The following is a 24,331-nucleotide window of genomic DNA, read 5'->3' as shown; positions in this document are numbered from 1 at the left end:
AAGGCCAATGCACTGTATGCCTTCTTAACTACAGAGTCAACCTGCGTAGCAGCTTTGCGTGTCCTATGGACTTGGATCCCTCTGATTCTCCACACTGCCAGGAGTCTTGCCATTAATACTATATTCTGTCATCATATTTGACCTTACCAAAATGAACCACCTAACATTTATCTAGGTTGAACTCCAACTGCTACTTCTCAGCCCAGTTTTGCATCTGATCAATGTCCCGCTGTAACCTCTGACAGCCCTCCACACCATCCACAACACCCCCCAACCTTTGTGTCATCAGAAAATTTGCTAATTCATCCCTCCACTTCCTCATCCAGGTCATTTATAAAAATCACGAAGAGTAAGGGTCCCAGAACAGATCCCTGAGGCACACCACTGGTCACCAACCTCCATGCAAAATATGACCCGTCTACAACTACTCTTTCCCTTCAGTGGGCAAGCCAGTTCTGGATCCACTCCAACTAAACCCCTCACTCTCGGGAGATGCCAATCTATATTTTGGAAATTAAAATCTCCCACCATAGCAACCCTGTTATTATTACACCTTTCCAGAATCTGTCTCCCTATCTGCTCCTCGATGCCTCTGTTACTATTGGGTGGTCTATAAAAAACACCCAGTCGATTTATTGACCCCTTCCTGTTTCTAACTTCCACCCACAGAGTCTCCGTAGGCAACCCCTCCATGACTTACTCCTTTTCTGCAGCCGTGACACTATCTCCGATCAACAGTGCCACGCCCCCACCTCTTTTGCCTTCCTCCCTGTCCTTTCTGAAACATCTGAAGCCTGGCACTCTAAGTAACCATTCCTGCCCCTGAGTCATCCAAGTCTTAGTAATTGCCACAACATCATAGCTCCAAGTACTGATCCACACTCTGAGCTCATTCGCTTTGTTCATAATACCTGGCAGGGAGGTTTGCAAAGGCTACTGGGGAGAGCTTAAACTGGAATTGCTGGGGGGTGGGAACTGAACTGAAATGACGGAGGAAGAGGCGGTTGGCTCACAAATAGAGAAAGCTTGGAGACTGTGCGAGAGGGAGGATAGGCAGGTGATAGAGAAGGGATGCGCTCAAACTGATGGTTTGAGATGTGTCTATTTTAATGCAAGGAGTATTATGAACAAAGCGAATGAGCTCAGAGTGTGGATCAGTACTTGGAGCAAACAGGAATACTTATTATTAAGGGGAACAGCCACTGGGGTACTCTCTAGTATTGCCTCTTTCCCTTTTCTTTCCTTTGCTTTCTCTGAGTGAAGCCTCTCTTCATGGAAGCCTCGAAGAGCTTAAGCCTTAATATCACCACCCTGTCTATGTGCACCTAGGCAACGGCTGCTGTGCTTGCCCCTGCTTTCCTTTCATTTGATCTTGCTAATTAATCTCAAACGCCAGTTGGCTGCTGGTCAAAGCTCTGTTATGCTGCCATGAATCGCTCCTGCATTTTATCCTCGGGCAGTGGACCTGATTGAAGACCCCTTCTCTCTCAAATTCCGATGTCCGGATTGGCTTCTGGTGAAACCTCTATTGATGGATAGGGTGAATGCAAACAGGCTTTTACAACTGAGGATGGCTGTGACTACAACCAGAGGTCATGGTTTAAGAATGAGAAGTTTAAGGGGAACATGAAGGGAAACTTCTTCACTCAGAGGGTAGTGAGAGTGTGGAATGAGCTGCCAGCACAAGCATTCCATGTAAGCTCATTTTCAAAATTTAAGAGATGTTTGGATAGGTACCTGGATAGTAAGGATATGGAGGGATGGGAGTAGACAGTTTAAATGGTTTTGGCATGGACTAGATGTGTCAAAGGGCCTGTTTCTGTGCTGTACTTCTCTATGATTCTATGTCCAGATGATCACAAAAAGCCCATGACTCCTGCCAATCCACAATGACTGGCAGCAATCCACACCCTGAGTCCAAACAAGAGAAAATCTGCAGACGCTGGAAATCTGAGCAACACACGCAAAATGCTGGAGGAACTCAGCAGGCCAGGCAGCATCTATGGAAAAGAGTACAGTTGACGTTTCAGGCTGAAACCTTGACTGTACTCTTTTTCTCGATGCTGCCTGGCCTGCTGAGTACCTCCAGCATTTTGTGCACATCCCGAGCCCTGTACTTACTGGGTCCTATACGTTGTGTATTCCACATCATTCCAAGGTTCAGGCCCAAACTTTGTGTCAGTGCAAGAGCCATTGAACTAATTTTTCCATACTGAAAAAAAAATAATAAAAGATTAAGCATCAATGCAAAACTAGTCATTCAGGATGGAAATTCATCTTCCCTTGATTGGGCTAAACACTTGTTATCGTAACATCATTTGATTTACAGCAATTAATAGGAGATTTCCATGCAACGTACTGGCATCTATTTGATATTCAGTAATAGTACTGGTGCTGCTTACACAACATTGTACCAGATTTGTCAATGATCAGGAATTTTTAATGTACTTCCTGGAAGCTTATTCATAACAGATTGGGTAAAGCAATTTTCCCACAACTTAAACAAGAGAAAATCTGCAGATGCTGGAAATCCAAGCAACAAGCACAAAATGCTGGAGAAGTTCAGCAGGCCAAAATTAGTCTAAATCCCAGAAACAAACAGTGATGATTTTAATTCCTTGGGTTGCGTCAGTGGGTTGGGGAATTTGTAAAAAATTAACAAAATGGATAATCTGACCTCAATGAGCCCACATCCGGTCTTCACAGAGATGGACTCTGAGGGAGACTATCAGCCACTCTCAAGGGGTAAGGGAGTGTTTAAAACATCTTTTAAGTGTGTCTGTTTTACCAGCAGGGTAGAATTCCCAGCTTTTCCAAAATCCAACAAGGGAAAGGATCAGAGAGTGGCTGGAGCCAAGGTGCAAACCAGGAGGATCAGGAGTGCTTTCATTAGTGGATTCTCCTCTGATATTCGTAACCACTTAAATAAGATGGCTAGGAACTCAGCAAGGCAGGCAGCATCTATGGAGGGAAATAACAGTTGATGTTTCAGGCCTGCTCTCCACATGCTCCAGGTCACAGAGTAGGGGAGATGAGGAAGAGAATTGAGACAAATCTGCCACAGTGAAAAAAACAAGAGTGACAAACCTCGTTAATACCTCCTCCTTTAGTTGGAGAGCAGATTCCTCCAATATAAGCTGTTGCACTGTGACTGGACTGAAATATGCGGCCTCTGTCAATAAGAGCATCAGAATACACAATGCTATTTGAGCAGTGAAATTATTCATGACATTTTCATTTTGAAATGATTTTTAAATTATTTAAAGTGGTAGTTCAAAATATATACATCACACAACAGTAGATCACAACTTCTTGCATGTAGCTGGATGTATTTATTTAAAAATTGAGTTTGAGGAGTGTAAATCATCATGTGGTTATTTGGTGGTAGGCAGGAAAGGTGAAGAAGGAATAGGGGAAAACACAATCGGTTGTAGAAGGAGGCAGAACCATGAGGGAGGTGATAGGCAGCTGGGGGAGGGGGCAGAGTGACATAAGGATAGAGGAAGGGAGGGGGAGGGAATTATCAGAAGTTGAAGAATTCAGGGTTCATGCCAAGGGGCTGGAGACTACCCAGACGGTGCATGAGTTGTCCATGTCCCACTGGAAAGCGGCCAGAGCGTGAGTGGGCCAGTGAAGGAGTGGAGCTTTGAGGCTTTGACTTGAGAGGCTTCGACGAGAAGAAGCAGAGAACAAGCTTGCTCGCAGTTAGTTTTTACAATGTCTCCTGAGATGGTGATGTGCCTCTCATGTGAGATGTGGCAGTCTTGGGGGAATGCCCCTCCCCTGCAGAGTCACATCTGCCAGAAGTGCATACGGCTGGGCGATCTGGAAGACCGTGTAAGGAATCTGGAGCAGCAGCTGGATGACCTTCGACTCATAAGGGAGAATGAGGCAGTCATAGATGAGAGCTACAGGGAGGTAGTCACGCCTAGGCTGTCAGAAGCAGGTCGTTGGGTGACAGTCAGAGGGGGGAAAGCGAAGGTGAGCAGACAGGTCGTGCAGAGCACCCTTGTAGCCATTCCCCTGAATAATAAGTTTACCGTCCTGGATACTGTTGGCGGGGACGACCGACCAGGTGTGAGCCACGGTGGCAGGGCCTCCGGCACTGAGTCTGACCCTGTGGTGCAGAAGGGTGGGACGGAGAAGAGGAGAGCTGTTGTCATTGGGGACTCTATAGTCAGGGGAGCAGACAGGAGATTTTGCGGACGTGAGAAGGACACACACATGGTTTGTTGCCTCCTGGGTGCCAGGGTCCGGGATGTCTCTGACCGGGTGCACGACATCCTGGTACGAGGGGGAAAGCAACCAGAAGTCGTGATACATGTTGGGACCAACGACATAGGCGGGAAGAGGGATGAGGTCCTGAAGTGTGAGTTTCAGGAATTAGGCAGAAGGCTGAAGAACAGGACCTCAAGGGTGACGTTCTCAGGATTGCTGCCAGTGCTATGTGACAGTGATGGTAAGAATTGGAGGAGATGGCAGTTGAATGCGTGGCTGAGGAGTTGGTGCAGGGAGCAGGGTTTTAGATTTTTAGATCACTGGGATCTCTTCTGGGGAAGGTGGGACCTGCACAGATTGAATGGGTTGCACCTGAACTCGAGGGGGAGCAATATCCTTGCAGGTAGGTTTGCTAGCATGGTTCAGGAGGGTTTAAACTAATTTGTGAGGGGGATGGGACCCAGAGCAATAGAGCAGTGAAAGAAGTGCATGGAGTAAAGCCAGATCTAACATACAGAGAGGCTTTGAGGAAAGAGAAGCAGAATAAACGGTGTGAAGACAGTAAGGTAGAAGGGCTGAAATGTGTGTACCTCAATGCAAGAAGCATCAGGAACAAAGGTGATGAACTGAGAGCTTGGATACATACATGGAATTATAATGTAGTGGCCATTACAGAGACTTGGCTGGCACCAGGGCAGGAATGGATTCTCAATATTCCTGGATTTCAGTGCTTTAAAAGGGATAGAGAGGGCGGAAAAAGGGGAGGAGGGGTGGCATTACTGGTCAGGGATACTATTACAGCTACTGAAAGGGTGGGTAATGCAGCAGGATCCTCTTTTGAGTCAATATGGGTGGAAGTCAGGAACAGGAAGGGAGCAGTTACTCTATTGGGGGTATTCTATAGGCCCCCTGGTAGCAGCAGAGATACAAAGGAGCAGATTGGGAGGTAGATTTTGGAAAGGTGCAAAAATAACAGGGTTGTTATCATGGGTGACTTTAACTTCCCTAATATTGATTGGCACCTGATAAGTTCCAAGGGTTTAGATGGGGCAGAGTTTGTTAAGTGTGTCCAGGATGGATTCCTGTCACAGTGTGTGGACAGGCCGAGCAGGGGGAATGTCATACTAGATCTAGTACTAGGTAATGAACCGGGTCAGGTCACAGATCTCTCAGTGGGTGAGCATCTGGGGGACAGTGACCACCGCTCCCTGGCCTTTATAATCATCATGGAAAAGGACAGAATCAAAGAGGACAGGAAAATTTTTAATTGGGAAAAGGCAAATTATGAGGCTATAAGGCTAGAACTTGCGGGTGTTAATTGGGATGATGTTTTTGCAGGGAAATGTACTATGGACATGTGGTCAATGTTTAGAGATTTCTTGCGGGATGTAAGGGATAAATTTGTCCTGGTGAGAAAGATAAAGAATGGTAGGGTGAAGGAACCATGGGTGACAAGTGAGGTGGAAAATCTAGTCAGGAGGAAGAAGGCAGCATACATGAGGTTTAGGAAGCAAGGATCAGATGGGTCTATTGAGGAATATAGGGAAGCAAGAAAGGAGCTTAAGAAGGGGCTGAGAAGAGCAAGAAGGGGGCATGAGAAGGCCTTGGCGAGTAGGGTAAAGGAAAACCCCAAGGCATTCTTCAATTATGTGAAGAAAAAAAGGATGACAGGAGTGAAGGTGGACCGATTAGAGATAAAGGTGTGCCTGGAGGCTGTGGAAGTGAGCGAGGTCCTCAATGAATACTTCTCTTCAGTATTCACCAATGAGAGGGCACTTGATGATGGTGAGGACAATATGAGTGAGGTTGATGTTCTGGAGCATGCTGATATTAAGGGAGAGGAGGTGTTGGAGTTGTTAAAATACATTAGGACAGATAAGTCCCCGGGGCCTGACGGAATATTCCCCAGGCTGCTCCACGAGGCGAGAGAAGAGATTGCTGAGCCTCTGGCTAGGATCTTTATGTCCTCGTTGTCCAGGGGAATGGTAGTGGAGGATTGGAGGGAGGCGAATATTGTTCCCTTGTTCAAAAAAGGTAGTAGGGATAGTCCGGGTAATTATAGACCAGTGAGCCTTACGTCTGTGGTGGGAAAGCTGCTGGAAAAGATTCTTAGAGATAGGATCTATAGGCACGTAGAGAATCATGGTCTGATCAGGGACAGTCAGCATGGCTTTGTGAAGGGCAGAGCATGTTTAACAAGCCCGATAGAGTTCTTTGAGGAGGTGACCAGGCATATAGATGAGGGTAGTGCAGTGGATGTGATCTATATGGATTTTAGTAAGGCATTTGACAAGGTTCCACACAGTAGGCTTATTCAGAAAGTCAGACGGCACGGGATCCAGGGAAGTTTGGCCAGGTGGATTCAGAATTGGCTTGCCTGCAGAAGGCAGAGGGTGGTGGTGGAGGGAGTACATTCAGATTGGAGGATTGTGACTAGTGGTGTCCCACTAGGATCTGTTCTGGGACCTCTACTTTTCGTGATTTTTAGTAACGACCTGGATGTAGGGGTAGAAGGGTGGGTTGGCAAGTTTGCAGACGACACAATGGTTGGTGGTGTTGTAGATAGTGTAGAGGATTGTCAAAGATTGCAGAGAGACATTGATAGGATGCAGAAGTGGGCTGAGAAGTGGCAGATGGAGTTCAACCCAGAGAAGTGTGAGGTGGTACACTTTGGAAGGACAAACTCCAAGGCAGAGTACAAAGTAAATGGCAGGATACTTGGTAGTGTGGAGGAGCAGAGGGATCTCGGGGTACTTGTCCACAGATCCCTGAAAGCTGCCTCACAGGTGGATAAGGTAGTTAAGAAAGCTTATGGGGTGTTAGCTTTCATAAGTCGAGGGATAGAGTTTAAGAGTCGCAATGTAATGATGCAGCTCTATAAAACTCTGGTTAGGCCACACTTGGAGTACTGTGTCCAGTTCTGGTCACCTCATTATAGGAAGGATGTGGAAGCATTGGAAAGGGTACAGAGGAGATTTACCAGGATGCTGCCTGGTTTAGAAAGTATGCATTATGATCAGAGATTAAGGGAGCTAGGGCTTTACTCTTTGGAGAGAAGGAGGATGAGAGGAGACATGATAGAGGTGTACAAGATAATAAGAGGGATAGATAGAGTGGATAGCCAGCGCCTCTTCCCCAGGTTACCAGTGCTCAATACAAGAGGACATGGCTTTAAGGTAAGGGGTGGGAAGTTCAAGGGGGATATTAGAGGAAGGTTTTTTACTCAGAGAGTGGTTGGTGCGTGGAATGTACTGCCTGAGTCAGTGGTGGAGGCAGATACACTAGTGAAGTTTAAGAGACTACTGGACAGGTATATGGAGGAATCTAAGGTAGGGGCTTATATGGGAGGCAGGGTTTGAGGGTCAGCACAACATTGTGGACCGAAGGGCCTGTACTGTGCTGTACTATTCTATGATCTATCTTGCTTGGAACTGCTCATGTCCTATGAGGCTACTGACACCCAAGGATACCTGGACAAATGCTTCATTTCAGAGATAGATTTTGATCCAGACTTTCTACTGCTTATCATGACAAGGGCAGAGTAGTAGGACAGGAAGCATTAAACGGTGTGGCAAGTGAGGGCTGAGTGATCCTAGCTTACTGATAGGCTGCAGCATCTTTCTGTGTGGAGCAGCATCTCAATGAACAATATCCACAGCAGCAAGAGTCAGTAAGCTAGCTTCTGACTACTTGCACTGCAGCGCTCATCAGCATGTCAATGATGTTGGTGTGGCAGCTCACCAATCAAACCAGAGCACAGAAGGTGTGGATGCAAGGGAGACTCCTAGTACCCACTGTGTTGGGACTCCAGGATGAAGACCTTTTAAGGCATAATTTAACGGACCCTTCCTACTTGAGCCATGATTTTTCAGTTCTCCATCAATGCCAGGCATAGAATCATCTCAAAGAGCAAATGCTAATGCTCAAGGTTAAGGCCTCCTTTATCTGCAAGTAGGGGAGGTTTCTGCCTCTAGAATGATGATCGTCAATTGCCCTACAAAGACTGGTAGTATCTGCAGCCATTTCTGAACTATCTCTCCAATGCAGGCAGACTAAATGAGGCCCATGTCCCTAAGCAGCTGATTATAAGCTCCTGTCCAGGTAGGGCACAGTGTGTGTGCATTTTAGGGCTTCTGTTAGATGACGTAAATTGACTGTGGTTACAATATGTAACTGTGCTGAGCTCCAGCAATCACACTACTTTGTAAAGTAGTCCTTTCACAGTTTTCTAACATGGAAAACAATTTCCTCATGGCTCTGCAAGGAACAAGCTAATATCCAATGTGCAGCAAGACTTTTGTGCTGTAAGCATAGACTATGAGACTAGGAGCAGAATTACACCATTCATCCCATTTCATCAAAGCTGGTCTCAACTCAATTCTCCTGCCTTCTCCTCATAACCTTTGACACCCTGATTAATCAAGAACCTGTCAACCTCTGCTTTCATTATACCAAATGAACTGGCCAGCACGACTGTCCTTAGCAATGATTTCCACAGATTCAACACTCTCTGGTTAAAGAATCTTTTTTCTTATCTCTGTTCTAAATGGACATCCCTCAATTCTGAGGTTGTGCCTTCTGGCCCTACACTCCACCTATATTAGAAAATCCTCTTCACATCCACTCTATCCAGACCTTTCAATATTCAATAGGTTTCAATGAGATCCCCCTTCATTCTCCTAAACTCCACTGAGTACATACCCACAGCCATTAAACACTCCTCATATGTTAAGCCTTTCATTCCTGGGATCAGTCATGTGAACCTCCTCTAGACTCTCAGCAATCCCATCACATTCTTGCTTAGATAAAGGGCCCAAAACTGCTTACAATACTCCAAGTGCATTCTGATCAATGCCTTATAAAGCTTCAGCATTGCGTCCTTGCTTTTGTATTCCAGTCTTCTCGAAATGAATGTTAACATTGCATTTGCCATCCTTACCACCAACTCAGCCTGCAAGTTAACCTTTAGGGAATCATACACGAGGACTCCCAAGTCCCTCTACCCCTCTGATTTTTGAATTCTCTCACCACTTAGAAAATATTCCATGCCTTTTTCCCTTCTGCCAAAGTGCACGACCATTCACTTACCTATATTCCATCTGCCACTTCTTTGCCCATTCCTCCAATCTGTCTAAGGTGAAGCTTCTATCTTTGCTAGGGCTTCCACAATTTCTCCTCTAACCTCCAGCAAAGTCCAAGGATGCACTGAGGAGAAATATTCATTAAAAATCCCACCCATCTCCTGTAGCTCAAGACATAGACATCCCTGCTGATCTCTAAGGAGACCTACTCTCTCCCTAGCCACCATCTTACTCTTAATATAGCTATAGATCCTCTTTGAATTTACCTTAACCTTACCTTCCAGATCCATCTCATGCTCTCTTTGCCCTCTTGATTTCCTCTTTAAGAGTATACTTAACCTTTTTATATTCATCAACGGATCTCATCTCTGACACCCCCCCCCCATTTAAGCCCAATATATTCTTCCTTGTTTTTCTTGACCAGAGCCACAGTATTTCTCATTAGACAATGTTCCGTAAACTTGCTAAGTTTACCTTTACCCAAGCAGGAAGGATCTGCTCTTGGATTTTTGATAGCAGGATAAACTAGCTATGCCACGTCATCTATTTGCATCTTGCTTTTTTGGTAGGTGTGAGTCTTTACAGTGGTTCTGTACAGGTTGTGTTCAATATGCTGTGGATAAATGAATGGATCTACCAGGAACCAGCAGGCTTTGATAACCTGACCTTGAGCAGGTAATTACTGTCACTCCAATAGCACCAGATCTATTTTTACTGACAGTAGGTAAGATTGATTTTGGGTTGCTATCTTCCTTTGGTCTACAAACCAAAGCTGGTATAGCTGGTAGAGCAGTTTAATTGCATGCAATTAATTTCTGGTGGGTGAAGAGTTCAGTAATAACTTAAAAACGTCCGATGGATTAACATTCAGTGCAAACTCCGGATACAAATAACATTAGTAGCAATGGTGTTTGCAAATAAACATTAGCTAAACTATTGGTCACACACAGTTTAGAAGCTTTTACTTGCAAACACCATTGCTACTAATGTTATTTGTATCCGGAGTTTCCACTGAGTGTTAATTAATGATAATGGTATTGCATAGCATCATTAACTTCCTATGAATATAATCATTACAGATGTAATGGCCTCTCTGTAAGGTTTCACTGCTAATGTAATGATTTCTCTGTAGCAGCAATGTTTGGGTTACGACTAGAGATAACGGGGGCCTTGGAATGTGCGACATCCAATGAGAAGCATGTTGTTTCTTTCTTGTGGGTCTGAGAGAAGGGATTCGTGAGAGATGAAGAGAGAACTTGAAAGTGGAGAGAGCTGGTAGACCGCTGAGCGGAGTGGACCTGCAGCGAGAGTCCGAGGGTCTGTCTCCCCCTAGAGTATGCCGCTAGCCGAGTCTGAGGGTTACACAGATAAAAGTTTTGTCAAGGTTGAGTGTTTAATATTGTGGCCCATCAGTGGGGCAAGTTATTTCAGCTCATTTGATCATTAATGTGGGAGAATGGAGGGATACAGCAGATTTGTTTATCCATTAGAAGAGTATACTTGACTCATGACTGTCCTTTCTGAAGATACTAGAGAAGTATGATGATGTAGTTAGAAAACATTGGAGTAGAAATGCAATGGTCATCACCAGGTTCTGGAATGGTTCCTGAGGACTGGGTAATTGCAAATGTCACTCCACTCTTTAAGAAGGGAGGGAGGTAGAAGAAAGGAAATTATGAACCAGTTAACTTGATGTCAGTGATTGGAAAGATGTTGGAGTTTATTATTAAGGATGAGGTTTCAGGGTACTTGGGGGCACATGATAAAATAGGACAAAGTCAGCATGATTTCCTTCAGGTGAAATCTTGACTGACAAATCCATTGGAATTCTTTGATGAAGTAACAGGCAGGATAGACAAAGGACAGTCAGTAGATGTTGTTTATTTGGATTTTCATAAGGCCTTTGGCAAGGTGCCACACATGACGCTGCTTAAAAAGTTAAGAGGCCATGGTATTATGGGAAAGGTACTAAATGGATAGAAGATTGGCTGACTGCCAGAAGGTAAAAAGAGTGGGAATTGTGGGGATCACTAACAAACTCAAGTGCAGGAATCATAGATACATTGGTGATTCAAGCAAAACTAATGATTGTTTATAAAAGGATTATATTAAATCTGATTCTGATTCTGAGATTTATAATAAAAATTAACTGGAAAAACTAACAAGAGCTCAGGCAAACAATACAAAATCTTGAACTGAAATTCCTCATGATTCACAGAAGAACATGGTCTGAGTTTCACTTGACAAGGAACCTCAATGACCCAACAAAAACCCACCCCCCACCCCCCTGAAATACACCCTGGAGCACATAGGAATTCTGGACATTGACAATACCTTGCCAATTAAATTATCCTCAAATGCATAAAAGTGATAAGAACAAAGTTTAACAATCTCCATGATCCCAAATGAGACACCTACAAAACAAAACGAAAACCCAGAGCTAGTGCAAAGACAAACAATTAGACATAAAACTTAAACAATTCAAGGGCAAAGCATATGCACGAGGTGACATTGAAAAAAAGAGAAAATACAGTCTGCATGCTAACTAACAAAAAAAAACTTATTGTTAAAAACAATAGGCTGGAATGTCTGAAGATGAGCCAGCATGTCAGGAGACTGAAGCAGGGCCCAATCGCTGCAATTAGAGATTGGTCGGTATGACATTGTGGGCATCACTGAATTGTGGCTGAAAGAAGGCCATAGTTGGGAGCTGAACAATGAAGGATATACTTTGTATTGAAAGGACAGGCAGGAAGGCACAGGCGGTGGTGTGACTCTGTTGGTAAGAGATGGAATTACATCTTTAGGAAGAGGTGACATAGGGTCAGAGGATGTTGAATCTTTGTGGGTGGAGTTAAGAAATTGCAAGGGTGAAAAAAACCATTATGGGAATCATAAATAGGCTTCCAAATAGTAGCCAAGATGTGGGGTTGGGATTGCAAAGGGAGCTGGAAAAGGCATGCAATAAGGGTAAGGTCGCAATTGTAATGGGGGACTTCAATATGCAAAGGGATTGAGAAGATCAGGTTGGTGTTGGATCACAAGAGAGGGAATTTGTTGAATGAGATAGCGTTTTAGAGCACCTTGTGCTCAAGCCTATGAAGGGAAAGGCTATCTTAGGTTGAGCGTAATAATCCAGATTTTATTAGTCAGCTGAATGTAAAGGAACCCTTCGGAGGCAGTGATCATAATAAGATTAAATCATACTGCAATTTGAGAGGGAGAAGCATAACTCACATGTATCAGTATTGCAATGGAATAAAGGGAATTACAGAGGCTCGAGAGAGGAGCTTGCCCAGGTGGACTGGAGGAGGACACTGGTGTGGACGAGGACAGAGCAGAGATGGCTGAGGTTTCTGGGAATAGTTCACAAGACACAGGATAGATATGTCCCACAGAGGAAGAAGTTCTCAAATGGCAGGGCCAGGCAACCGTGTCTGACAAAGGAAGTTAAGGACTGCATAAAAGCCAAGGAAAAGGCATGTAAGACAGCAAAAATAAGTGGAAGTTAGATTATTGGGAAGCTTTTAAAATCCAACAAAAGACAACTAAAAAAAAGCCATAAGAAGGGAAAAGATGAAATATAATATAAAGCGGGATACTAATTTTTTTCAGTTACATAACGAGTAAAGGGAAGGTTAGAGTTGATATTAGACCACTGGAAAATTATGCAGGTGAGGTAGTAATGGCAGACAAAAAAATGGCAGATGAACTTGATGAGTACTTTGCTTCAGTCGTCACTGTGGAAGACACTAGCAGTGTGCCAGGAGTCCGTGAGTGTCAGGGAGCAGGAGTGAGTGCCATTGCTATTACAAAGGAAAAAGTGCTAGGCAAACTCAAAGGTCTTAAGGTAGATAAGTCACCTGGACCAGATGGATCTGAGAGAGGTTGCTGAAGAGATAACTGATGCATTGGTCATGATCTTTCAAGAATCACTTAATTCTGGCATGTTCCCAGAGGACTGGAAAATTGCAAATGTCACTCCACTCTTTAAGAAGGGCAGAAGACAGAAGAAAGAAAATTATAGGCCACTTAGCCTAATCTCAGTGGTTGGAAACATGTTGGAGTCTATTATTAAGCATGAGATTTCAGGGTACTTGGAGTCAAAGTCAGCATGGTTTCTGCAAAGGGAAATCTTGCCTGACAAACTTGTTAAAGTTCTTCAAGGAAGTAACAAGCAGGACGGACAAAGGAAAGGATATCACTGATATGGATTTTCAGAAGACATTTGATAAGGTGCTTCACACGAGGCTGCTTAACAGGATAAAATCCTATACTGGTATAGATAGAGGAATGGCTGACAGGCAGGAGGCAGCGAGTGGGAATAAAAGGGGCCTTTTCTGGTTGGTGCTAGTGACTAGTGGTGTTCCTCAGTGGTCAGTATTGGGACCGCTACTTTTCACATTATTTGTCAATGATTTAGATAATGGAACTGATGGCTTTGTAGCGAAGTTTGCGAATAATATGAAGATTGGTAGAGGGGTAAGTAATGCTGAGGAAGCAATGCAATTACAATAGGACTTAGACAAGTTGGGAGAATGGACAAAAAAGTGGCAGATGGAATACAGTGTTGGGAAATGTATGATAATGCATTTTGGTAAAAGGAGCAATAGTACAGACTATTATCTCAATGGGGAGAAAATTCAAACATCAGAGGTGCAGAGGGACTCAGGAGTCCTTGTGCAAGACTCCCAGAAGGATAATTCACAGGTTGAGTCTGTGATAAAGAAGGAAAATAAAACTTTGGTATTTATTTCAAGGGGAATAGAATATAAAAACAAGGAGATAAGACAAGGATATGAGGCATAATAAGACACTAGTCAGGCTACACAATGTCAACAGATTTGAGCCCCATATCTCAGAAAGGATGTGTTGTCATTGGAGACAGCCCAGAGGAGGTTCACGAGGATGATTCCAGGAACAAAGGGTTAACATATGAGGAGCATTTGGCAACTTTAGCACTGTAATCACTGGAGTTTAGGAGAATGTGTGGGGGTCTCATTGAAACCTACCAAATATTGAAAGGACTAGATAAGGTGGATGTTGAGAGGATGTTTCCTGTGGTGGGGGTATCCAGAACTAAAGGGCAGAGCCTTACGATTGAGGGATGACCTTTTAGAACAGAATTAAGGAGGGATTTTTTTTAGCCAAAGAGTAGTAAACTTGTGGAATGCTCTGCCATGGACTCGGGTGGAGGCCAAGTGTAAGGGGCTGAATGAGATTCAGGATCAGCATGATGAAATAGTGGAGTGGACCTAATGGGCTGAATGGCCTAATTCTGCTCATATATTTTATGGACTTATGGTCCTGATGAACCTTTTATAGATTTTTGAAGAGATAACCAAAAAGGTAGATGGGGGTGGATGTTGTCTATTTGGATTTTAGCCAAGCCTTTGATGAGGTCCTGCTCAGCAGACTGGTCTGGAAGATTATGTCCATTAGAATCCAGGGAGAATGAGTTGGGTCAGTTCAAAATTCAAGTTAAAGTTTAAGTTTAATTGTCATTCAAACATCTTGAATACCCATGAATACAGCCAAGGTAGGTAGGAACCAGAAGATGACTGAAGGTTGTGTTGAGGAATGGAGGCCAGTGACTCGTGGTATGTGCAGTGGTCGATGTTGGAACCATTATCTAAATAAATGAGTTAGATGCAAATGCATAAGGCTTGATCACTAAGTTAGTGGATGACATGAAATTATGAGGAATTGTTGATAGTGAAGAAGGCTATCATAAAAAAAAACAGGGAATGTTCATCATTTAGAGAAGTTTGAAAATAAATTTCAATGCAGATAAGCGTGAGGTGATGCATTTTGGAAAGTCAAACCAGTACAGGAATATACCATAAATGGTAGGGCTTTTGCGAGTGTAATGGAACAGAGGGACCCAGGAGTCATTGAAAGCAGAGCCATAGGCAGACAGGGTGGTGACATTATGTTCTAGGTATACAGTATAACATAGACCAGGTATTGGGAATTGAACCTGGTTAGGTGTCAGGATTCTCAGTGGGAGAGCATTTTGGAGATAGTGATCACAATTCTATCTCCTTTACATTGGAGAGGGATGAGTACAGACAAGTTAGGAAAGCGTTTAAATAGAGTAAGGGGAAATATGAGGCTGTTAGGCAGGAACTTAGAAGCATAAATTGGGAACACATGTTCTCAGGGAAATGTACGGAAGACATGTGGCAAATGTTCAGGGGATATTTGCATAGAGTTCTGCATAGGTACGTTCCAATGAGACAGAGAAAGGACAGTAGGGTACAGGAACCGTGGTGTACAAAGGCCGTTGAAACTCTAGTCAAGAAGAAAAGAAAAGCTTACAAAACGTTCAGAAAACTAGGTAATGATAGAGATCTAGAAGATTATAAGGCTAGCAGGAAGGAGCTTAAGAATGAAATTAGGAGAGCCAGAAGGGGCCATGAGAAGGCCTTGGTGGACAGGATTAAGGAAAACCCCAAGACATTCTACAAGTATGTGAAGAGCAAGAGGATAAGACGTGAAAGAATAGGACCTATCAAGTGTGACAGTGGGAACGTGTGTATGGAACTGGAGGAAAGAGCAGAAGTCCTTAATGAATACTTTGCTTCAGTATTCACTATGGAAAAGGATCTTGGTGATTGTAGTGCTGACTTGCAGCAGACTGAAAAGCTTGAGCATGTAGATATTAAGAAAGAGGATGTGCTGGAGCTTTTGGAAAGCATCAAATTGGATAAGTCACCGGGACCGGATGAGATGTACCCCAGGCTACTGTGGGAAGCGAGGGAGGAGATGCTGAGCCTCTGGCAATGATCTTTGTATCATCAATGAGGATGGGAGAGGTTCCGGAGGATTGGAGGGTTGCGGATGTTGTTCCTTTATTCAAGAAAGGGAGTAGAGGTAGCCCAGGAAATTATAGACCAGTGAGTCTTACTTCAGTGGTTGGTAAATTGATGGAGAAGATCCTGAGAGGCAGAATTTATGAACATTTGGAGAGGTATAATATGATTAGGAATAGTCAGCATGGCTTTGTCAAGGGCAGGTCATGCCTTACGGTCCTGATTCAATTTTTTGAGGATGTGACTAAATACATTGATGAAGGAAGAGCAATAGATGTAGTGTACATGGATTTCAGCAAGGCATTTGATAAGGTACCCCATGCAAGGCTTATTGAGAAAGTAAGGAGGCATGGGATCCAAGGGGTCATTGCTTTGTGGGTCCAGAACTGGCTTGCCCACAGAAGGCAAAGGGTGGTTGTAGATGGGTCATATTCTGCATGGAGGTCAGTGACCAGTGGTGTGCGTCAGGGCTTTGTTCTGGGACCCTTACGCTTCGTGATTTTTATAGATGACCTGGATGAGGAAGTGGAGGGATGGGTTAGTAAGTTTGCTGATGACACAAAGTTTGGAGGTGTTGTGGACAGTGTGGAGGGCTGTCAGAGGTTACAGCGGGATATCGATAAGATGCAAAACTGGGCTGAGAAGTGGCAGATGGAGTTCAACCCAGATAAGTGTGAGGTGGTTCATTTTGGTAGGTCAAATATGATGGCAGAATATAGTATTAATGGTAAGACTCTTGGCAGTGTGGAGGATCAGAGGGATCTTGGGGTCCGAGTCCATAGGACACTCAAAACAGCAGCGCAGGTTGACTCTGTAGTTAAGAAGGCATACGGTGTATTGGCCTTCATCAATCGTGGAATTGAATTTAGGAGCTGAGAGGTAAAGTTGCAGCTATATAGGACCCTAGTTAGACCCCACTTGGAGTACTGTGCTCAGTTCTGGTCACCTCACTACAGGAAGAATGTGGAAGCCATAGGAAGTGTGCAGAAGAGATTTACAAGGATGTTGCCTGGATTGGGGAGCATGCCTTATGAAAACAGGTTGAGTGAACTCGGGCTTTTCTCCTTGGAGCGATGAAGGATGAGAGGTGACCTGATAGAGGTGTATAAGATGATGAGAGGCATTGGTCGTGTGGATAGTCAGAGGCTTTTTCCCAGGGCTGAAATGGTTGCCACAAGAGGACACAGGTTTAAGGTGCTGGTGAGTAGGTACAAAGGAGGTGTCAGGGGTAAGTTTTTTACTCAGAGAGTGGTGAGTGCGTGGAATGGGCTGCCAGCAACGGTGGTGGAGGCGGATACGACAGGCTCTTTTAAGAGACTTTTGGATAGGTACATGGAGCTTAGAAAAATAGAGGGCTATAGGTAAGCCTAGTAATTTCTAAGGTAGGGACATGTTCGGCCCACATTTGTGGGCCAAAGGACCTGTATTGTGCTGTAGGTTTTCTATGTTTCTATATATTATTTCTGTGTTTGCATGATTTTTAATCTATTCAATATACATATACTGTAATTTATTTATTTATTATTATTTTTCTTCTTCTATATTTCTTCTTCATCAAACTACTGCTGTGAAGTTAACAAATTTCATGACACACGCCAGTGATGATAATCCTGATTCTGACAGATTGAAAGAGACGTGGTTTAATCCTGTCCTCCAGTGCTGTCAATGTGGAGTTTGTAAATTCTCCCTTTGACCAGGTGGGGTTCCTCTGGGTACTCTATTTTCCTCTCCCCTTCCAAAGATGGAACTTGCTGGTACTTTAATTGTTCACTGTAATTGCCAATAAGCCAAGTAGGTATAATATGCCACAAGACTTACGAAAACATATGGAATGCATCGCTGTGAACATTGACAGAATTGCTCCTGTATTTCATGAACTCTCGTAGTGTAAGCAGTGGATTTTCATTGATGTCAATTTTGTCTCCAGATGTCCACGTTTCCATGGCAACCAGCACAATCCGTGTATTCAGTTGTTGTTTATAAATCTAAAGTATGAAATAAATATTTTGACATTGAAAACGCAGTAGACATTTGACATGTGTCTGTATTGTTTAGAAACATATCTACCAGTGTGTAAATAGAACTTTGAGCTTGACCAAGATTAAGTAAAATAACCTATTCCTTTCAAATAATTCACTTGGATCAATCTTCTCTTAAAACAGAACATACACTCAGTGGCCACATTATCAGGTACCTCCTGTACTTAAAGTCACCACTGAGTGCATGTTCATGGTCTTCAAAGTTCAAAGTAAATTTATAAAAGTATATACAGTATATACTACCATTGTCAGGATCCTGCTGAAGGGTCTTGGTCCGAAATGTCGACTGTTCATTCTTTTCCATAGATGCTGTCCAGCCTGCTGATACCCTCCAGCATTTTGTGTGTGTTGCTCGGATTTTCAACCTCTGCAGATTTTCATGTGTTTGTGTGTACTGTAGCCCATCCACTTCAATCTTTGATGTGTTGTGCATTCAGAGATACTGTTCTGCACACCACTGTTGTAACACGTGCTTACTCGAGTGACTATCACCTTTCTGTCAGCTTGAACCAGTATCCTCTGACCTTTCTCATTAAGAAGGCGTTTTCACCCACAGAGCTGCCACTCATTGGATGTTTTTGTTTGTTTTTCGCACCATTCTTTCCAAACTCTAAAAATTGTTGTGCGTGAAAGTGAACATCTTGTCTGCGTCTGCATACTTTTATGCATTAAGTTGCTGCCACGTGACTGGCTGATTAGATATTTACATTAATAAGCAGGTGTACCTAATAAACTGGCTACTGAGTGTTTTTTACGGGATTGACTCCTTCCACTTCAAAACTTTAACTATCTCTTAAAACACCAAGCTCTCTTAATCACCATCTTTTTGTGTGCCTAAGAGCAGCCACAACATCTCTCTCAAAATTTCTTTTCTTTTATCATGACTTCTGGTAAAACGTTAAGTGCTGGTATGTGCCAAATAGGGAAGTGAGGTACAAATTTATGTCTACCAGCATACCTGGCACAGCATTGTTTTCAAAATGTTATATATATCATTTCTTTTGTCTTCAGGTTCATCCAAGATATTTGAAACTATCCTTAGCTTATGAACAGGCTGTAACATTGCCTTCCATATCCAACACTTTTGATGGCCTGGTAAACCAGGTATACATTCTGTAAATACATGGTGTGTATTATTGAAACCAAAGTCAAGGCCAAGTGAATATAGATAACCATTGGATGGTATCACATACTTGATTGGTGACTGACAAGGATCCAAACAACCAGGTTCAGGAACAGTTATTAGCCTTCAACCATCAGGCTCCTGACCCAGCCTGGATACCTTCACTCACCTCAACTCGGAACTGTTTCCACAACTTATGGACTCAGTTTCAAGGAATCTATAACTCATGTTCTCAGTATTATTTATTTATTTATTTTTCAACTTTGTATTTGCGCAGTTTGTCATCATTTGCATAGACAATAGGTGCAGGAGTAGGCCATTCAGCCCATCGAGTCAGCACCGCCATTCAGTACGATCATGGCTCGTACATCACATAAACTCCAGCCACTGCTGCTCTGCCATCCTTCCCGCCAGTGTTCCTTTCCAGTCAACTTTGGCCAGTTCCCCTCTCATGCCACTGTAATTTCCTTTACTCCACTGAAATACCGACACATCAGATTTCGGCTTCTCTTTTTCAAATTTCACAGTGAACTCAATCATGTTATGATCACTGTCTCCTAAGGGTTCCTTCACCTCAATCTCTGCAATCACCTCCGGTTCATTACACAATACCCAATCCAGTACAGCCGATCCCCTAGTGGGCTCAACAACAAGCTGTTCTAAAAAGCCATCTCGCAGACATTCTACAAATTCTCTCTCTTGAGATCCAGTGCCAACCTGATTTTCCCAATCCACTCGCATGTTAAAATCCCCGACAATTATCATAACACTGCCCTTCTGACAAGCCTTTTCTATTTCCAGTTGTAATTTGCAGTCCACATCACTGCAGCTGTTTGGAGGCCTATAAATAACTGCCATCAGGGTCCTTTTACCCCTGCTATTTCTTAGCTCAACCCATAAAGATTCTGCACCTTCCGATCCTATATCACCTCTTTCTAATGATTTAATATCATTTCTTACCAATAAAGCCATGCCTCCCCCTCTGCCTCCCTTCCTATCCTTCCGATACACCGTGTATCCTTGGACGTTCAGCTCCCAGAGACATGCATCCTTTAGCCACGTCTCAGTGATGGCCACAGTATCATACCTGCTAATCTGTAGCTGTACGACAAGATCATCCACCTTATTCCTTATGCTGCGTACATTTAAGTATAACACCTTAAGACCAGTATTTGGTACTTTTTGCTTTGATTTCACTGCAACTTTATTGCACGGCAACTCATCCCAATGGCTACAAATATGCCCCATCACCTGCCTGTCTTTCTTGACATCTTTACTGCTCACTATCTTAGATTTATTTCTGTTTTCCCCTTCCACCGCTCTATCATTCCGGTTCCCATCCCCCTGCCAAATTAGTTTAAATCCTCCCTAACAGCTCTATTAAACCTTCCCGCCAGGATATTGGTCCCCTTCGGGTTCAGGTGTAACCTGTCCTTTTTGAACAGGTCATACTTCCCCCAGAAGAGATCCCAATGATCCAAGAATCTGAAGCCCTGCCACTATAATTTCCTTTATTCCACTGAAATACCGACACATCAGATTCAATGTTTATTAGACAAGAGGTTAATGATTTATAGTACTCACAAAGTCGGCAAAATTCACAACAGATTTGGCAAAATTGCTCGTTAGGGTGACAGAATAACGTTGATTTGAGAACTGTTGAGAAAAACATTAAGGTTTAGTTAAGTGAAATACTAAATAAGCAGAATAAATGACAATGAAACATGAACAAAACAAATTGCATGTGCCACTTATTTTTTTAACAATTTGTGAGTGTTGGAAGCAACAGAAAGGTAACAGAACTATAGGCTTCACTATGAAAAAGCAGATAATGTTTTAGATTATAATTCATACATACAGCATTCATGAAGAGAAAATAGACTTTTTGCAGTCATACAAACAATCCTGTGGTATTCCTAATCACTACCCAGTGGTTATTTTTGGAAAATGCAACTGTACAGATGCTGGAAGAAGATAGGAATTGCATCAGCTGTGATATCTCTTGGTCTAAAACAAATAGCTCAAATTCTTTATCCCTGGCTCACATCAGAAGAGTTGCTACTTGGGGTGGCGAGAACATGCAGAATGCCTGCAAGAACCAGAACCTTCATAAAGATTAAAAGATTAATTCCAAGAAATATTAATATCACTAACTACTACATCTTTTAAAATGTTTAGAAGTTCAGCCTTCTTCAGCTACTAAGACCACAGATTACAACATGAAATAGAAAAGCTGAGTCAAAAGGGCAATGTTATGATAGTCATGAGAAATTTTAACATTCAGGTCGAATTGGAAAATCAGGTTGGTAATGGATCTCAAGAGAGTGAATTTGTTGAATGCCTAAGTGATAGCTTTTTAGAGCAGTCTGTCGTTGAGCCTACTAGGGGATCAACTATACTGGATTGGGTGTTATGTAATGATCAGGAGGCAATTAGGGAGCTTAAGGTAAAAGAATCCTTAGGAACCAGTGATCACAATATGATTGAGTTCAACTTGACATTTGATAGGGAGAAAGTAAAGTCTGACGTAGCAGTATTTCAGTGGAGTAAGGGAAATTACAGTGGTATGAGGGAGGAGTTGGCCAAAGTAAATTGGAAGGAGATGCTGGCAGGGATGTCAGCAGAGCAGCAATGGCGTGCGTTTCTGGGGGAAATGAGGAAGTTGCAGGACATGTTTTTTCCAAAAATGGAGAAATACTCAAATGGCAAAATAGTACAACCGTGGCTGAGTAAGAGTTAAATAACTATTGGGATGCAAAAGGTAAGTTTGGTGCACAATCACTGCACTGCATCATTTTATGAGCAGCTCTTGACCACCCCATTATGTTTATCAGACACCTTTATAACCATGCTTGGGTCTGCACTGTGAGTTCGATCACTTTGTTCTCTGAATTTCTAGACAGTTTTCCAAATAGGTAGTTTTCTGAGTAAATAATTTGTTTCAAGATCTATGTTTTCACTCTCAGGGGAAACTCTATTCCATGCTATTGACAGAGGCAGCTATATATACCCATTTAGTTATAAGATGGCCTGATAAACCTGATAGAGTTCTTTGAGGAAGTAACAAGCAGGGTGGAGAAAGGAGAGGCAGTGGATGTCATTTACTTGGATTTTCAGAAGACATTTGATAAGGCGTCACACATGAGGCTGCTTAACAAGATAAAATCCTATGGTGTTACAGGAAAGATACTGGTTTGGATAGAGGAATGGCTGACAGGCAGGAGGCAGTGAGTGGGAATAAAGGGGGCCTTTTCCAGTTGGAGCCGGTGACTAGTGGTGCTCCTCAGGGGTCAGTATTGAGACTGCTACTTTTCATATTGTTTGTCAGTGACTTAGATAATGGAATTGATGGTTTTGTAGCAAAGTTTGCGGATGATATGAAGATGGGTGGAGGGGTAGGTAGTGCTGTGGAAGCAATGTGATTGTAGCAGGACTTAGACAAATTGGAAGAATGGGCAAAAACGTGGCAGATGGAATACAGTGTTGGGAAATGTATGATAATGCATTTTGGTAAAAGGAACAACAGTGCAGACTATTATCTAAATGGGGAGAAGGTTCAAACATCAGAGTTCAGAGGAGCCTAGGAGTCCTTATGCAAGACTCCCAGAAGGTTAATTTACAGGTTGAGTCTGTGGCAAATGCAATGTTGGCATATAGAATATATGGGGAATAGAATATAAAAACAAGGAGATAATGCTGAGCCTTTATAAGAAACTAGTCAGGCCGCACTTGGAGTATTGTCAACAGTTTTGGGTTCCATATCTCAGGAAGGATGTATTGTCATTGGAGACAGTCCAGAGGAGGTTCACGAGGATGATACCAGGAATGAAAGGGTTAACATATAAAGGGCATTTGGCAGCTTTAGGCCTGTACTCACTGGAATTTAGAAAAATGTGTGGAAATCTCATTGACACCTACCAAATGTTGAAAGGACTAGATAAGGTGGATGTGGAGAGGATGTTTCCTATGGTGGGGTGTCTAGAACTAGAGGGCACAGCCTCAACATTGAGGAGTGATCTTTTAGAACCCAGGTAAGGAGAAATTTTTTTAGCCAGAGAGTAGTGAATATGTGGAATGCTCTGTCAAAGACTGCTGTGGAGGCCAAATCCATTGGTTTATTTCATGTGGAAGTTGATAGTTTTCTGATCGGTCAGAGCATCGGAGCATATGGTGAGAAGGCAGGTGTATGGGGTTGAGTGGGATCTGGGATCAGCCACGATGGAATGGCAGAGCAGACTCGATGGGCTGAACGGCCTAGTTCTGCTCAAATGTCTTATGGTCTTATTAATACTGACACGTCTGTAACCAGTCAGGGTGGGTTAAAAGTGTATGATTTCCTTCATCGGTAGAGAACCTGTCTGCAATCTCCAGACCTCCAGCAGTCCATCCCCACCAGATGATGCTGATTTGCTGTGTGTGTGTGTGTGTGTGTGTGTGTGTGTGTGTGAGAGAGAGAGAGAGAGAGAGAGAAAGACAAGTATTTCAAGATGTTAATCTGTTGATTTTATAGAATTAGTTCATGTCACTATTGATTTAAATCAATGACTGGCTGCTCAAACTACCAATTGCAATTTTGAGGTTCGACTATTTTGACACAACTTCCTTTCCACTAATAGTTCAACTCCACCTCAAAGGGTCATCATTGGAAGGCACTCTTTAATTTTTCTCAAATCTAAAAAATACAGTATTAAGTACAGCTGGCATACCAATGCATAGTCATTAACAACCATCAGCTCAATGTACTTGGTTTCTCTCAGAACAGTGCGCTGGCCCCGCCGAACCTATGAAACACAAAGAAATGTTAAATATTAATGCCACTTACTATCTTACGTGCAGGGAATTAAAATAATAACAAGGAAAGAACCATGCCTAAGATTGGGTACCTGTCAAATAGTTACTACGAACAGATGACATCTTGGCACATTGAGAAGGTAGTGTGGAGAACCCCGAGATTCTAACATTTTACCACATGTGACCCAAAGTATCACACATGGTTGACTAGGTCTCCTGCACGTAATCTTGCGCAAAGAACTTTCCAACATGATCTCCCACCAT

General features: G+C 43.0%; 1 protein-coding gene across 1 annotated transcript in view; it reads right to left on the bottom strand.

Annotated features, from left to right (window-relative positions):
* Positions 1-24,331, bottom strand: part of adam11 (ADAM metallopeptidase domain 11) — a 242,953-nt gene that overhangs the window by 131,511 nt on the left and 87,111 nt on the right. Inside the window, exons 6-10 of the mRNA XM_072248984.1 lie at positions 23,983-24,057; positions 20,861-20,932; positions 17,933-18,099; positions 3,088-3,172; positions 2,122-2,212 (exon numbers count right to left, since the gene is read on the bottom strand). Of these exons, the coding sequence (XP_072105085.1) occupies positions 2,122-2,212; positions 3,088-3,172; positions 17,933-18,099; positions 20,861-20,932; positions 23,983-24,057 (490 nt within the window). The remainder of the gene's footprint in view (positions 1-2,121; positions 2,213-3,087; positions 3,173-17,932; positions 18,100-20,860; positions 20,933-23,982; positions 24,058-24,331) is intronic.

Source organism: Mobula birostris, chromosome X (genome assembly GCF_030028105.1).
Source record: "Mobula birostris isolate sMobBir1 chromosome X, sMobBir1.hap1, whole genome shotgun sequence".
NCBI lineage: Eukaryota > Metazoa > Chordata > Chondrichthyes > Myliobatiformes > Myliobatidae > Mobula > Mobula birostris.
This window is presented reverse-complemented; position numbering and strand designations above follow the sequence as displayed.